The following is a 16,939-nucleotide window of genomic DNA, read 5'->3' as shown; positions in this document are numbered from 1 at the left end:
CCTGTCTGCAGGGTCTTCAACTCACACCTCCGGAAGAATTTCTCCAGCATCCCGGGTGAAGCTGGGGACATGGAGTCAGAATGGGCCATGTTCAACATGTTCAACATGTTCAAAGCCTCAGTTGTTGACGCGGCTGGTAGGAGCTGTGGCTTGAAGGCCGTCGGTGTCGTGGCGGCAACCCAAGAACCTGCTGGTGGACACCAGCGGTGAGGGAGGCCGTCAGGCTGAAGAATTCCAGTCTTGTTTCCATCCACTTCATAGCACTGAGACAGCCTTAGTAAAATGAATTAATGATCTCCTGATGGCAGCTGATTCTTGACTCGGAACAATAATCATCCTCCTTGACTTAAGTGCAGCCTTCGACACCATCTCTCATATCTCCCTCCTTGACAGACATGCTTCAATCGGATTCACTGGCACCTCCCTCACCTGGTCCAAATCATATCTCTCTGGTCGCAGATCACAGTTTACAGCTAACTCCAGTCACGACCGGCGTTCCTCAGGGCTCCGTCTATGTTCCTTGGCTCTTTCCTCTCGGTCACATCTTCAGGAAATTTGGTATTCATTTCCACTGCTATACAGATGACACCCAGCTCTATCTCTCCTCCCTCATCCCTCTCTGACTGTCTCACTGAAGTTAACTCAACCTCAACAGTAATACAACTGAAGTTCTCCTTGTTGGCTCCAAATCCACTCTGGCAAAGTCTGATAACTTCACAATAACAATTGACAACTTCAAAGTTTCCCCCAGTAAATAGCTCTGGTGTCGTCTTTGACAGTACTCTTTCCTTTGAAGCTCACATCAACAATGTCACTCGGTCTGCATATTTAAATCTGTGCAATATCAATATCAATATAGCCCATTTCTCTCCCAGCTCTCGTCTTGCAAGATGGCGCCGCCTATGGCTGCTATAGTGTTACACTGTGTCGTGTTTTGTTTACTGTGTACTTTTTCTGTGTCAAGTCGGTTAACTTACACAACCGAGGAACTTATGCACTTTAAGGGCTCTGTCCCTCCGGATGATTGCCCTAAATTACTCACCCGCTCTACGGACGTTTTGGATATACTTGTAAGGGGGACTTCGTTCTTTGCCTACGCCGTGAGATGGATCAGAAGACAGCGGGGAAGGAGAGCTGGTTCTCTGGTCCGCCTGCGCCGGAGGGGAACGCGGCCACCGCTTCCGGGTATTTTCCTTGCTAATGTGAACTCTATTTGCAATAAAATGGACGAACTTCGGTGCCTTGTAGCAAGGAACAAGGACTTTCACTCCTCTGCTGCCTTTGCCTTTGTGGAAACCCACCTGTCGCCATCTGTTCCCGACGGAGCTGTAGAACTGGAAGGTTTCTCCTCGTTCCGGGCGGACAGGGACTTTGAGGCAGTGAATAAGTCGCGTGGAGGGGGGCTTTTGCTCCTTGTGAACGACCGCTGGAGTTCCGACGTCAAAGTTATTTATCAACACTGCTCCTCTGAAATTGAATCCCTCTTCATCCTCTGTTACCCATTCTATTCCCCCCGTGAGTACAGTTCATTCATTCTCGTGTGTGTTTACATCCCGCCTTCTGCTGACGTCACAACAGCTGTAGACACACTGGCCGAGCAGATCATGAGCGTGGAGCGCCGGCACCCTGATAGCCTTGTTATTGTTGTGGGTGACTTCAACAGGGCTAATCTGAGCCGGACGCTCCCCAGATATAAACAACAAGTAACATGTCCCACCCGGGGAGCAAACACCCTTGATCACTGCTACTGCACAATCCGTCAGGCCTACCACTCCGTCTGCCGTGCTGCACTGGGCAACAGTGACCATGATCTCATTCACCTGATCCCCTGCTACAGGCAAAAACTGAAACTCTCCAAGCCTGTGATAAGCCGGTTCAGAGTGTGGTCCAGTGAAGCATGTGAGCGACTCCAAGCCTGTCTGGAGAAAGGAGGCTGTGACCAGAACTTCGAGTGGGCGGGGCCAGTGGCTGGCAACAACTTGGATGAGTACACAGACACTGTGGCTTCGTTCATCGGCTTCTGTGAGGAGGCATGTGTCCCCCTCCGCTCCAGGAAGTCTTATAACAACGACAAGCCCTGGTTCTCACCCCAGCTTAAGCGACTAAGGGGAGAGAAAGAGGCAGCCAGGCGCAGTGGGGACGGCGATCTGTTCAAGCAGGCCAAGTACAGGTTCACCAAAGCGGTGAAGGAGGCGAAACAACGCTTCGCAGAGAAACTGCAGCTGCAGCTGTCAGAGGGGAAACCTGCCTCTGTCTGGAAGGGCCTAAAAAAGATCACAAACTACAGACCCAAATCCCCTCAGGCGCCTGATAGCCTGCCCCTTGCTAATGAGCTCAATGAGTTCTACTGCAGGTTCGAGAAGGTGCCCCCCCCGGCCCCCCTCCTGGGTCTTATTCACCGGCCCCTTCTACTCCCCCTCATTGCCACTCCCCCACCTCTCCCCCGCATCCCCCCTCCCCCCACTCCCTCCACTCCCCCACCCCCCCCCCCTCTCTGTCACCGAGCGGCAGGTGAGACGGCTGTTCAGGAGTCAGAATCCTCGCAAGGCAGCCGGCCCGGACTCTGTCTCTTCATCTGCCCTGAAGCACTGTGCTGACCAGTTGGCTCCAGCGTTTACCTACATCTTTAACACCTCTCTGGAGCTGTGCCGGGTCCCAACATGCTTCAAGGCTTCAGTCATCATCCCCATCCCCAAGACGGCCAAGGCCACAGGCCTTAACGACTACAGACCTGTCGCCCTGACCTCTGTTGTCTTGAAGGTGCTGGAGCGTCTTGTCCTGGCCCACCTGAAGTCCATCACTGATCCTGCACTGGATTCCCTGCAGTTTGCATACAGAGCCAACAGGTCCACGGACGATGCTGTGAACATGGCTATGCATTACGTGCTGGAACATCTGGACACTGCAGGGAACTACGCTAGGATTCTGTTTGTGGACTTCAGCTCAGCGTTTAACACCATCATCCCTCCTATCCTGGAGCGCCAGCTCTCCCAGCTGCAGGTACCAGCCCCCACCTGTAGGTGGATAACGGACTTTCTCACCAACAGGTCCCAGCGGGTGAAGCTGGGGAAATGTACATCTAGCCCCAGATCCATCAGCACAGGCTCCCCCCAGGGATGTGTACTGTCCCCCGCCTTATTCTCCCTGTACACCAACAGCTGTACCTCACTCCACCCGTCTGTAAAACTCCTGAAATTTGCGGATGACACAACCCTGGTGGGTCTCATCTCCAGGGGGGACGAATCAGCATATAGGAGGGAGATTTCACAGTTACAGTCTTGGTGCAGCCACTACAACCTTGAGCTTAATGCATCAAAGACAGTGGAGATGGTGGTTGACTTCAGGAGGAATCCTACCCCGCCCCCTCCCATCACGCTGGGGGAAACACCGGTGACTTTAGTAGACTCATGCCGCTTTTTAGGTCTGATCATCACCAGGGACCTGAAATGGCAACTAAACACCACAGCTCTTCTGAAGAAGGCCCAGAAACGGATGTACTTCCTCCGGCAGCTAAAGAAATTCAACCTGCCGAGGCCCATCATGACTCAGTTCTACACCACCATCATTGAGTCCATCCTCACACACTCCATAATCACCTGGTTCCCTGCTGCAGCGGCCAAGGACCAGGCCAAGCTGCAACGGGTGATCAAGTCGGCAGAGAGGGTGATTGGCACTCCCCTGCCCTCTCTCAAGTCCCTCCATGACACCAGGGCACTGAAGAGGGCAAGAAAAATTATGGCTGATCCCACACACCCAGGGAACTACCTGTTCTCCACCCTCCCCTCTGGGAAAAGGCTGCGGGTGCTCAGGACCACGAAGACCCGCCACCGCCTCAGCTTCTTCCCCTCAGCCATCAGGCTGATCAATGCGGCTGGTCCTGGTCCTCTACCCCCACCCCTACCCCTACCCCACTGAATGTCATCTGAGTGTCATTGACCATTGAACTGAACTAGGACTGATGCCCACCCCATTGCACTTTATTATTATTATTATTATTATTATTACTAATACCTCAATCATTACATATGCACTATCTGTCTGTTGTGTCATCACTGTCTTTGTCTAGCTGCACTATATGTTATTTAAAACACACACACTGTAACTACTGAAACAAATTCCAATATGTTTTTTTTTTACATAAATGGCAATAAAAGTACCTTGAACCTTGAACCTTCTGAAACCCAAAAGTACCGCCGTCCTTGTCAAGGCCCTGGTCACCTCAAGTTTAGACTTTTGTCATCACCAGAAAACCCTCCAAAAATCACATCACTCCTGTCCTCTAACAACTGCACTGGTTACCTATCTAATTCCGTATTGATTACAAGATACTTCTTCTCACTTTCGAGGCTCTTCATAACCTCTAGATTAGCCTTTTTTGTTTGACCTTGCCATTCTCACTTCTGCGCTGTTTGTTGTTTTTATGTAGCTGATTTTGTTCTTGTTTTTACCCAATGTTTTTTATGTGTTTGTAAGGTGACCTTGAGTGACGTGAAAGGCGCCTACAAATAAAATGTATTATTATTATTACATTGAATTATGACCGAGCCCTAAAGCTAAGCTAATCCAAGTTTCATACTCCAAGCACCGACATGAGAGTGACAGTGGTCTTCTTCTCCAACTCTCAGCATGAAAACAAGTTTAGAGTAGATTGATTTCCTAAATTGTTAAACTAGTCCTGACAGTTTTCACAATAAACAACCTGGATGGTTATACAAGCAGAAACAGCTGCTGAAGGCAAGATGGGGAAATATGTAGTGTTTACCATCTCTTCTCTCACTACTCACCTGTCCTCCTCTTTTGCAGGTTTTGGGGACAATCTTTTTCCTATTAGCCAGCATCCTGTACCAGCCTCCTCCTGAGTCACCTCAAAGCAGCTGTGAGAGCACCGACCACGGAGTCGGAGACATGAGCGACCTGCCTGTCAAAGACCTGCCTGAAGATGGTGTCATCATTAACCTGCACGCCAGGTTATGACGTAATAGACTCCCTAACTGCTGAGTCCCTGTCTGACAGTCTGTGTGTGTGTGTGTGTGTGTGTGTGTGTGTGTGCGTGTGTTTGTGTGTGTGTGTGTGTGTGTGTGTGTGTGTGTGTGTGTGTGTGAGAATGTGTGTTTGGGTGGTGATGGGGTGTGTTCTCTTTATACCAACAGCCTTCTCTCAGCCATAATGACACCGCCCCAACATACACATGCAAACACACCAATGGACAACACAACACAAGACAATGCAGACACACAAAAGGCCCCAGGATGCCTTCATGCACATCACACACACACACACACAGACACACACACACACACACACACACACACACACACACACACACACACACAACCCCGATTCCAAAGCAGTGGGGACAGTATAAAATGTAAATAAAACAGTTTGATCATTTGCTGATTCTTTTTTTTTTTTGCCGTAAAGAAATCTTTGAACATATCAGCTTCAAGGTTTTTTCTTTTAATGTATTATTCAGTTCATCAGAGTGAATATTAAATGGTAGTAACACAACCTTCCCAGTCCTTTGTGGCTGACCCAACTTTTTTTTAAATGTATTGCCTGTATTTAAATTAGGATAAGCACATATTTACAGAAATCCATGAAGTTAATAATCTAAAATGTATTAATTAAATATACTGTCTTTGTACAGATTTCAATTAAATGTATCTAACTTTTTTTTTTTTCAGAAAGCAAATGATCACACTGTTTTATTTGTTTTGGACAGCGACCCAACTGGTTTGAAATTGGGGCTGTACAACTTTCTATAGTACACTATAACTTAAAATGTGCTGCTCTCTTGAATGAAACTCCTGCTGTGACTACATGTGTGCATACTGAGTGTATGATTAAAGAGCAGTGCCACACAAGTGTTTATGTACTGAATGTATTTGTACAGATATGTTAAATTTTTTTAGAATGTAAGTCTGATGGCATTTCTGTTTCATATTTAATGTAATGATGATCCTTCAAAATGAAACAGCTGAGACCTTTGTGGTATATATTATATGCCATATGTATGAAGCATTTATGATGTGGGAAAAAAAGGAATTTATATCCATCCTCTTTTTTTGTTTTTTCTCATACACTGTTACACTGCTTTATTTTCCTGCCATATAGATACAGCTTTTGTCTTATATTCTGTATTAGATCTCCAGGCCATAAATAATGACAGCAAACCATGTCATATCATGTCATCTTTTAAAAGTATCAAAACACACTTCAATTAATATAATGTGAATATAGACTTGTTTTGTCACAGTACAGCAGCACAAATATATTTTCAATCAGAAAAGCACATGTGTATTTTAGATTTTTCTTTACTTGGACAGTATAGAAACTGCATAGCTGCACAAAAATAAAATAAAAAGACTGACAAGCTTGAAAATTATATCAACACATTAAAGGCCTGGTCACATCAGCATTTCTTCTGGAATCTCTGATCAGTTTGCGTGTGTCAGGTTAATCTGCACACAAGTTCAGCTTTGACAAGTGAATTTGTGCTATTACCAAGTTGAGCTGTCTCTACAGTGCTGGGCTTCGACCCTGTCACCACAATAAAATGTTCCCATGTTGAATCTTGACTTCTCGATCGCTGTGTATGTGACACTTTGCCAGAGGTTGTAAGCCTCCTGCTACGACCCTCACCTGAGCGTCTCAGCATCTCTTTACCTGTACACCTGGAAGCCCCCCCCCCCAGCTCCACCACCGCCTTCACTGGTGTGGTTGGCCATCACTGGTTAGGACTCCTCGCTTTCACCATTTCACCTCCGCTGGGACCACCTCCACTGGGACCACCTCCGCTGGGACCACCTCCACTGCTACCATGTTCACTGCTACCACCTCCGCTGGGACCACCTCCACTGCTACCATGTTCACTGCTACCACCTCCACTGGGACCACCTCCGCAGGGACCACCACCACTGGGACCACCTCCACTGCTACCATGTTCACTGCTACCACCTCCGCTGGGACCACCACCACTGCTACCATGTTCACTGCTACCATGTTCACTGCTACCACCTCCACTGGGACCACCTCCGCTGGGACCACCTCCACTGCTACCATGTTCACTGCTACCACCTCCGCTGGGACCACCTCCACTGCTACCACGTTCACTGCTACCACCTCCACTGGGACCACCTCCGCAGGGACCACCACCACTGGGACCACCTCCACTGCTACCATGTTCACTGCTACCACCTCCGCTGGGACCACCACCACTGCTACCATGTTCACTGCTACCATGTTCACTGCTACCACCTCCGCTGGGACCACCACCACTGGGACCATGTTCACTGCTACCATGTTCACTGCTACCACCTCCGCTGGGACCACCTCCGCTGGGACCACCACCACTGGGACCACCACCACTGGGACCACCTCCACTGCTACCATGTTCACTGCCACCACCTCCACTGTTACCACGTTCACTGCTACCACCTCCGCTGGGACCACCTCCGCTGGGACCACCTCCGCTGGGACCACCTCAACTGGGACCACCTCCACTGGGACCACCTCCACTTCTACCGCTTCCACTGCTACCACCACCATTGCTACCACCTCCACTGGGACCACCTCCGCTGGGACCACCTCCACTGCTACCACCACCACTGCTACCACCACCACTGGGACCACCTCCGCAGGGACCACCACCACTGGGACCACCTCCACTGGGACCACCTCCGCTGGGACCACCACTACTACGACCACCTCCACTGCTACCACTTCCACTGCGACCACTTCCACTGCGACCACCTCCCCTGCCAAAGGCATCCCACCCAAATGGGCTTCCACGTGTCCGGGCCGGTAAGCTCTTGCTGGCTAGGACCGCTGCCTCCCTGCTTTGGGTCTGGCCCCCAACCAGCTCATTTCCTTCTACGATGCTGCAGTTGGTCCTGCTCTGCAAAAACTGCAGTTTCTTGACTGGCCACCTGAGGTTGACACCTATAGACCCCCATGTTAAAATCCCCAACGTTGCAGCAAGAAGAAGAAAAGCCTGGTATAAAAACTATTTTGATCTGTCACTGACACTTATTAATTAGGAGCTTGTTACACTGCCAACTTCTACAGACAATGTGAAACAAAAATGTTTTTATTCCAAAAGTAAAGTTTTAAACCTAATTCGGAAATCCAACTGACATAAAGCAAATAACTAAAAATTCAGCCATGGAAGATCAGCCTGGCACGAATCCACCGATCACATCGATTTCACAGAAATTAAGTGGCGAAACTCCACTATTTGAAGTGTTGGTGTGACCATGCCTTTAAAGCAGCTCAATGGACATATAATTTTGTGTTGAGTTGAGACACATGAATAATAAATTGAGAGTGTTTAATAAGCAGTCAAAAGTTGCTTATAGTTGCTTTAAGAGGGATATTATGGGAAATGCACAATTGGCCTTATAACAGACCTGCACGGTTATTGGACCTAATTATCACAGTACTTTAAGTACATTAATGTGCCAAAGCAACCTTGCCTAACAACTCATGTGTTTTTTTTATCATTGATTTTATTTATGCACATCATTTATTTATAATATTTCAGCACTTCAATTCACTGTGGGATGATAAAAGGAATGCTGCTCTGTCTCTCCTCCTGCCATCCTTTGTCCAGAAAAACTCCTCCTCCTCTCTTTATTGTTTAGGAGATAGTGAAATGCAAGTTGACAACCTAATGTGTGTTGCCTGTGTTGTTGTCTTGTACTTTGCTGATGTCAGAATTGACCTTAACGCCCTGCAGCTGATTTTGAGGGGTTAGATCTCCATGTCAATGTGTAAAAGCAGTCCTTCACAATCCATCCTGAGCTTTGACAAACTATTATGTAAATACATTTCTATTCTTTTTTATTTTATTTTTTTTGATACTGTATGATTTTTTTTTAAAAGCAGTGAACTTGAAATCAATTATCTTTTTTATGGAATGATTCAAAGATGTCAAGTGTTTTATAAATACAATAGCTAAACACTGGATTATAGTTTGTGTCAAGTCCTTTTTTATCATGTTTAGTCAGTGTGTGTGTGTGTGTGTGTGTGTGTAAACAGAAGAGTTACATTCTACATTGCGGCAAATGCAAGATTTTGTCCACATAATGTGACCAGAGCATTTATTCTTTCATTCATAATTCGTAATCACTTATATCACCTCGGGTCAGGTGCCAATCAATATATTTTTCACAAGATTGCTATGTGTTAAGAAATAAGTTCAAAATGAATGCCTTGAAGGTCCGTGTATAAAAATTTGTCTTTTCAAATTGTAGTCACTTAAAGAAAATATGCACATTTGTTTTCTCATTGTCCAACTGAAAACACTAAAAGCACGTCACTCAAATGGTCAGTTTGTTCCATTATATCATTCGTATACATACGTAAAAGTCCAAGGAAGTTAAAAAAAAAGGAAGTCCAATGACCACTACACTTAAAGTAAGAGTTACAAGGTTTGAAATGTTTGCTGCATGCATGGCAAGCTAACCTAAATAAATAAAAAAACAAATAATTAATAATAAATATATTAACATCAGTCATAACTGATAAGTAAGTTTTTAATATATTTGTCACTTATTTTCATGTTGTGTAACGGTTATGTTGGTGTGTTCTGAAGTTTTGGGAGATACTTCAGATAACGTTGGGGCGTAAACAAACAGCTGTTAGCTTCAACTATATTCTCTACTAGCAGAAGAGTACACATGGGTTGCTTATTTGATATGCAAACATCGCTTGACGTCATCTGAGTTGTCCACAACACCTTCACGTGAATGCCTCAGTACCGCAAAGGTCTACGACAAAATGAAACGAATGAAGAAAACGCAGCTGCATCTGGATGCACTTTTCAACAAAAATAGTGAAGCAAAGTGTAATATTTGCCAGAATAATATCTCCTTCAAGTCCAGGTCAACACACACATTTTATACAATGGCAAATCCTAAATAGTTATCTCACTGTCAAAGCAGAGGATATGTTGAAAGCTTACAATGAAAACAGAGCAGATATTAAAATCTAGTCCACAAATGCCAAATGTGTAATAATCAATACTTCAGAATAATTTGAACTTAGATATCCCACCAATATAATGTATATTGACATGTGATTTTTGTTTTATAAAGAATTGTTTCAACCATTTTTCACAAAATTAATAATTGAAATGTCTAAATTGAAATTAAATAAATAGCTCTGCCTTTTGCTCAGAGAAACACCATTTCTGTGTCTTTGGAACGCCCCTTTTGAGAGAGAGAGAGAGAGTAAAATAAAACAAATATAATATAATGGCAACCCTTCCTTTTACAGTACGCTAATTACCAGGTAAACATATGGTTATTCATAGCATCTTCTTGTGTAATTACCACCAGTATAAGAAGGTAAATATATGGAAAGTACAGCTGAAGTACAATAGAATAGAGAATAGAATGCCTTTATTGTCACTATGCACATGTACAATGAGATTAAAAGCTGACTCCAAAAAGCAGAAGCGACACCGGATCACCTCGACCACATGAGGGTGGAGTCTCCACTCCCCCAGTCTTGGACCCCCTTGAAAGCCTGTCTGCTGCCATGTTGTACAGCTCTGAGCGAGCAGAGAGGGGGTGAGCCCACTGCCATAGACAGGTTGCTATCCTGTACAGGGTCGGGGAGCCCGTGGCCCCTGCCGGGTGATATAGGCCGCTACCACTGTGCTGTCCGTCCTGACACTCTCACATGGTGGACCTTCAGTCTCAGCAGGAACTATAAGAATGCAAGAAACACAGCTCTCAACTCCAGAACATTCACACGCTCGTTCAGCCAGGCTCTGGACCACAGTCCATTGACCCCACAACCTTCGTGGACTGACCAGTGTAGGGCCCTGTGGAGCCTCCGCAGGACCTCCAGTAGACCCGAGAGTCCTGCTAGGAAGGTTGGAGCTTGCTCTTCCTGCAATTAAGGTGCAGACCCAGGCACTGCACAAGGTGGTGGCAGATTTCCGTGCCTCCAGCTGGGAGCGTGAGAGCTGTAGAGTGTGTGAGTGGGGAAGAGGGAAGACGACCGATGTTAGCTGACGAGGTCTGCGCTCAGCACGGAGTCACCTAGACAGGTCGAAGAAGCAATTTGCTGCTTGCTGTTAGCCGGCTTGTCTACGTCTGCGCTCAGTGTAGCGGCTTAGCACTCTCTCTCTGCGTTGTGTTATTAAGTTGAGACCACGACATCGGATTGGCATCCAGCCATTTATTCTGATGACATAAAAACAGGTGCATCCCTCGTTACACCACAAGGTCCGAATGCCCGACAATAAACACAAAATACAAAAATCATACACAAAATACAAAAATCATACCTGATGACATAAAAACAGGTGCATCCCTCTGAAAAATATAAAATTAAAAGACACTGTCAAGTTTCTACTAAAATAAAGTGAAATTAAATGAATATATTTAAAAAAAAAGACGGAGCTCATAGCCCGTAACCTTACCGTTACACCACAAGGTTCCGAATGCAGCTGCCCCCGGGGTGCACGACACTAACCCCCAGGGGTGCTGCGTTCAATACCCGTGGTTATTTAAAGATGGCAAGTGGAATCACTAATTACCTGATTAACTATGTTACATCAGCACAGCATGTTAGCCCATGAAACCACGAGCCAGGTCTCCACGGCGCTACGTTCACTAATCATACAGGGGTAGCAGTAGGCAGACAACACAACCAACACCAACTCGTTACTGAGAGTTCTCTTCTGAGGAATGTCCACAGAGCAAGAGGCATGGTGAATAACCAAGGCGGCTCTGTATACATTCCCCAAACAGGAAACACCCCCACCCCCTTATGGCGCTATACCATAATACAGTAATAGGACATCTAGACTGACTGCTACACGTTACAGGAACACCAGCAGGTTGGACAACGGGGACACAACCGGCAGAACCAGAGGGAACGGACAGGTAGAAAGACCTTGACAAGGCAGGAACTTCATCACCGCTAGCTGACTTTCGTCTACGCCGTTAGAAATTTGCCGGTAAAGGATGTCAGCTACTGTAACCGCTTCTCCCTCCGTTACCGGCAGGTTGGAGAAGCTTGTTCATGTCCGCTGTTAGCCGACTTGAGTGCAGACTTATGTCTGCACTCAGCACGGGTGTGCTGCACACCACGTCAACGGCTGTCAGCCACCAAAACAGGAAAGCTCTTGTAGTGAAATTACTAGCTATCTTGAGTGAGGAATGAATAAAAGACCACATAGATGTTCCTTTTTCGTTTTCTATATTATCAGACATCAAATTACACTGCCTAGTTACAGCGGGAGAACACTTTGTCAGATCTTAAGGGCTGCTAAGGGTCTCCAGTCCAGTCCTGGGTTCTCTGAGATTCTCTGTATCCAGGCATGGTATTCAACTTTTCTGTAAACCAGAATTGTGACAGACCACAGCTCAATGTATGGGGCACTTTTTCCATGCACGCGCAAGCTGCTAGGTCTACTTTTAACCTTTAAAGGATACAACTCATACTGTTTATATTATGCTCCAATATCTGACAAATCACAGATCCCTATAGCAAGTTATTACTTTACAAGGAGACTCTGGCTTGAAGCTGATTGTTACACATCCAGGAGGTCAGAATGGACCTTTAACTTATCGCAAAAGACTTACATTAAAGTAACAATAAAATATACCACCTGTAGCATAAAATATACTACACTCTCTCCAACAGAAGCACCGTCACTGGGATTACCAGAGACAGGGCAGAAACAAACACAGACAAAGGGAACAGCCATCCAGGGAGGCTGCCTATAGACAGATGCCCAACTTACCGCTTTGTGACAGTAAGTCGATACAATGCTGCTCCCCATACACTCTCTAGCATTCAAAATTTTCCAAGATTGTCAAACACACACTGCATCCTGATTCAGGTGGAGATCAAGCAATCACTGATTGCACGCTGATACAGGTGCTCTATAGGTAGAGATAGCCCAGAGACGATAGAGAAGAAGAGTTTTTATTTAGTAAAAAGTAGCAGAGGATAGATATACATTAATTACAGCGATCATCATCTTTTAATGTCTCTGTGTATCGAAGCTCACAACAAACACGTGTCCTGATCCAACAGCAACAATGGTGACATGAAAAGAAAATATTTGTCTCATAATTGAACAGAGATCTGCAGCTGAGTGTAAAGTTCTCTCTCTGATGAAGCTCAGCTTTGGTTCTGGTTGTTAAATGTTTGTGAGCAGACAGTCTGCTGGGACATAAGTCTGCATATTTCTTATTCACATTATTTAAAGAGTTATGAGGACATTTCCTATCAATTAATTCTGTCAAAGTTTCATCAGTAAATTTATTGAAATGAAATAATCCAAGAAATCAACAAATCCTTCATCAAAGGACAAAACCAAACAAAACCCTCATCAAAATATTAAGCCATTTTTCTTTGTGAAATAGACAAATATTCATTATACAAAAAAAAGGAAAATCCTTCATCACAAACTTATGTAAATTCTTTCATCACAAGGTTAAGCAAAATTATTATGGAACAGGCAAAATCCTTGTTTTAAACAAACAAAAAACTGTAAAAAAATTAAGTAAATTCTTTCATCACAATACTAAGCACAATTTTTATGAAATAAGCAAAATCCATCAAAAACTTAAGTACACTTCTTATCCAACAGCCAAAACCCTCCATTAAGAAAGCATGAAAATCCTTCATTACAAAACTTCATCACATCGACAAAAACATTTAATATAAAAAACCAAAATCGTTAATTACAAAACATACAATAAAATCCTTTACCACAAAGTCTTCTGAAAAAACAAAATCCTTTAACAAAAACTAAGAAAATTACTTATCACAAAGAAAACAAGCAAAATCAGACTGAAGTAAATCCTTTCATCACAATACAAAGTACACTTCTCGTCCAACAGGCAGAAGTTTTTTTTAATCAGATGAACAAAATAATGCATAATAAAGAAAACAAGCAAATCCTAAATAAAAAAAATAAGAAAATTCTTGCATCTCATAATGAAGCACAATTTTTATGAAATAAGCAAATCTGCTCCCTGAGCTGCTTTCTCTTCAGTCGGCCTTCCAACAGCTGCAGGAACACCCAGGTTATAATAATCCAGCTCCATGTTGTCCCGCCTGCTCGGCCTCTGCCCCCTGGTGGCCTGGAGAGACATGACAGCACACAGGTGTGACTTCCTGCACTGTTTCAGTTCAGTAACTCAGACGGAAAGCTTCAGTTCAGTCAGTCCTCTGGACAGCAGACGTGTGTCAGTACCTTACAGTAGAAGTAAAGGGCCGTGTTGGACACCAGCAGAGTCAGCGGCACGACGACCGCTCTGATGATAAACGGTGTTGAATCTGAAACACATGGACAGTCATTACATCACACATCAAGAGTCCAACAGCTCCATTAAACACAAACCCTTCCTGCTTCTGTTTGGTGGAGGAGCTACACCTCCAATGGGAAGTCACAGTTAAAGTGTGTGATGACTAATGTGGTGCTGGTGTCAACTATCGGTCACATCAGGAGGTGCTTCTCATAGTGAAACACATGGGTCAGGTCTCAGAGAACCAGAGTTATCCTGGCTACCAAACATGCTCTGACCTCTTCACTATTCTGTTTGCTGTTGTCATTTCTGCACTTTGTGTACGTTTGGTTACTATGTGACCTGTGTAACACAGCGACAGGAGTCACATTGTCACTCTAGAAACAACAACATGATGTCAGCTTGTTTTCAGACGGTTTGGACCATCTTTCCTGTGAACACTCAGCTTACCTGAGACAGAGACAGAGAGCTGACGGCTCTCAGAGGAGAAGTTATGAGAAAAAACATAGATGTGATAAACACAGGTGTAGCTTCCTTGGTGGGTGGGCTCTGCAGCAGGAAACAGGAAGTCAGCAGAGTGATTGACAGCTGGCTGGGTGTCGTTGATTGCTGAGATGGAGGAGGTGAAGGAGAGCTGGAAGGAGCCTCCTGGGTACTGAGGCTGGATGGAGCAGCTCATGGTGAAGGTGGAGCCTCTGAAAACCTGAAACTCCTCCTGATGCTGCTGCTGCTGGGCCTCAGAGACCCCGTCCATGGAGGAGGACCAGGAGATGTTGGGCTGAAGCAGCAGGTCTGTAAATACAGAGAGGTGATTGGCTGAAACAGGTCTGTAAATACAGAGAGGTGATTGGCTGAAGCAGACAGGTTCCTCCAGGTGTGTCCTGTCAGGTGAAGCTCAGCAGTCTATGTCTCCAGAAACAAGAACACTTCTTTACACTTTAGGATGTTCACAGTCCAGTCCATTATAAACCACTGACTGTCACTGTGACAGAGGAAGGAACTCACTGGAAACATTTCTGTCATTCATGATGCCATAGATGATGTCACTGACTGTCTTACCTGAACAGACAAGATCCAGGATAAACCGAGAGGAATATAAAAATACACACTCCCTCAGAGCAGATCCAGGCTGGACACAGTGAGATCTCATCCCCCACACAGATCTGTATGAGGACTCCTCTCTCCGTTTTACAGAAACAGCAGAACCACAGTCTAACTCGCTGCAGGCAGTTGCTGTTGTCTCCGGTGTCCAGTCAAAGTAATAGTCTTCCACTGGTCTCCATTCTCCTCCACGTTTCAGCTCCAGTGTTCCTGCACAGCGACTGTTTCCTCCCACCAACCTGACAGGCTCTGAACACAAACAAGAGAGTCATCAGTAAAAGAATAAAGTGAGTTTGATGAGAACAGAAATGAACCAAATGAAAGCTGCAGCTCCTCTTCTACCTGAGCAGGTGAGTCCAACAGCTCTGCCAGGTGAGCAGGTGTTTCTATCTGAGCCTGAGCTTCTACAGTCCAGGAGAGCAGACTCATCTCCTCCACACTGGAACTCTTTGGTCCACATTGGAGCCTCCCCTTCTCCATAGAGCGCCCCCTGGAGGACTGAAGGAGCCCCACAGCCAAGCTCCCTGCAGACCACCTCTGCATCCTGCTGGTCAAAGTCAGCTTCACACACTGAGGACCAGCTCTGGTTAGACTGGTCAGACTTCAGCTCCAGTCTGCCTGAGCACAGACTGGTCCCATTCACCAGCCTGACAGAGTCTGGAGAGATGACAGAAGAGAAACAGAGAGGTAAAAGACACCAGCCACTAAATAAAAGGAGAAAAAAAAACAGTATTTGCTTCATTGAAGGCAAATCATTTCACCATTAGCAGTTGGCCACTTGCTCACTGTTGCTTCAGCTATCTCACAGGAAGTCATACCCATAATCCTTTCTACAGTAGCACCCCAGGAGTAAGGTGGATAGACACATTACATTACATTACATTACATTACATGTCATTTAGCAGACGCTTTTGTCCAAAGCGACTTACAATAAGTGCATTCAACCTGATGGTACTAGACATAGACCATAGGAATCGAGTAAGTACATAACTTTAAGAGCTAACTGTCATTGCTAAGGAGTGCTATATGTTAAAGAAGAAAAGAGGAGAAAAGAATAAGACATTTTTTTTTTTTTTTTTTTTTTTTTTTTTAAATATATATATCTGTTAGGTGACCATGACTTAACCGAGGTATTGTTGGAAGAGATAGGTCTTCAGCCTGCGGCGGAAGATGTACAGGCTGCCTGAGGTCCTGATGTCGGTGGGGAGCTCGTTCCACCATTTGGGAGCCAAGACAGAGAAAAGTCTGGAAGTGGTTTTGAGGCGAGTTGACCCACGCAAGGTGGGAGTCGCCAGCTGTTTGGCTGATGCAGAGCGGAGAGGACGGGCAGGAGTGTAGAGTTTGACAAGGTCCTGGATGTAAGTAGGACCTGAACCGTTAGCAGCAGAGTACGCCAGAGCTAGAGTCTTGAAGCGTATCCGCGCAGCAACTGGTAGCCAGTGGAGGGAGCGGAGGAGAGGTGTTGTGTGTGAAAATTTGGGAAGATTGAAGACCAATCGAGCAGCTGCATTCTGGATGAGTTGCAGAGGTCGAATGGCTTTGGCAGGAGAGACCTGCCA

The 16,939-nt window shown here is 45.5% G+C and overlaps 2 protein-coding genes across 3 annotated transcripts in view; one reads left to right on the top strand and one right to left on the bottom strand.

Annotated features, from left to right (window-relative positions):
• Positions 1-5,025, top strand: part of slco4a1 (solute carrier organic anion transporter family, member 4A1) — a 36,858-nt gene extending 31,833 nt beyond the window's left edge. For both annotated transcript variants that reach the window (XM_059333738.1, XM_059333739.1), the window contains exon 12: positions 4,804-5,025. In XM_059333738.1, the coding sequence (XP_059189721.1) occupies positions 4,804-4,974 (171 nt within the window). In that variant the 3' untranslated portion in view covers positions 4,975-5,025. The remainder of the gene's footprint in view (positions 1-4,803) is intronic.
• Positions 5,026-13,308: 8,283 nt separating this feature from the next.
• LOC131971077 (uncharacterized) lies at positions 13,309-15,815 on the bottom strand. The gene is made up of 5 exons (XM_059332376.1): positions 15,723-15,815; positions 15,339-15,629; positions 14,730-15,071; positions 14,228-14,310; positions 13,309-14,114 (listed from the first exon to the last, which is right to left on the bottom strand). The coding sequence occupies exons 2-5, from the start codon at positions 15,427-15,429 to the stop codon at positions 13,983-13,985; spliced, it is 648 nt and encodes a 215-aa protein (XP_059188359.1). The 5' UTR covers positions 15,430-15,629; positions 15,723-15,815; the 3' UTR covers positions 13,309-13,982.
• Between the last annotated feature and the right edge of the window lie 1,124 nt (positions 15,816-16,939).

Source organism: Centropristis striata, chromosome 5 (assembly GCF_030273125.1).
Source record: "Centropristis striata isolate RG_2023a ecotype Rhode Island chromosome 5, C.striata_1.0, whole genome shotgun sequence".
In the NCBI taxonomy this organism is placed as follows: domain Eukaryota; kingdom Metazoa; phylum Chordata; class Actinopteri; order Perciformes; family Serranidae; genus Centropristis; species Centropristis striata.
Note: the sequence above shows the minus strand (reverse complement) of the source record. Positions and strands in the feature narration are given on the sequence as shown.

Bases quoted from the DNA above. Each gene is read 5' to 3' on its own strand.
- LOC131971077 (XM_059332376.1), bottom strand. From the start codon at position 15,429: ATGAGATCTCACTGTGTCCAGCCTGGATCTGCTCTGAGGGAGTGTGTA. The intron at 15,072-15,338 runs GTAAGACAGTCA...CTGTATTTACAG, and splicing joins CCTGGATCTTGTCTGTTCAG to ACCTGCTGCTTCAGCCCAAC. The intron at 14,115-14,227 runs GTACTGACACAC...ATGTCTCTCCAG, and splicing joins CCCTTTACTTCTACTGTAAG to GCCACCAGGGGGCAGAGGCC.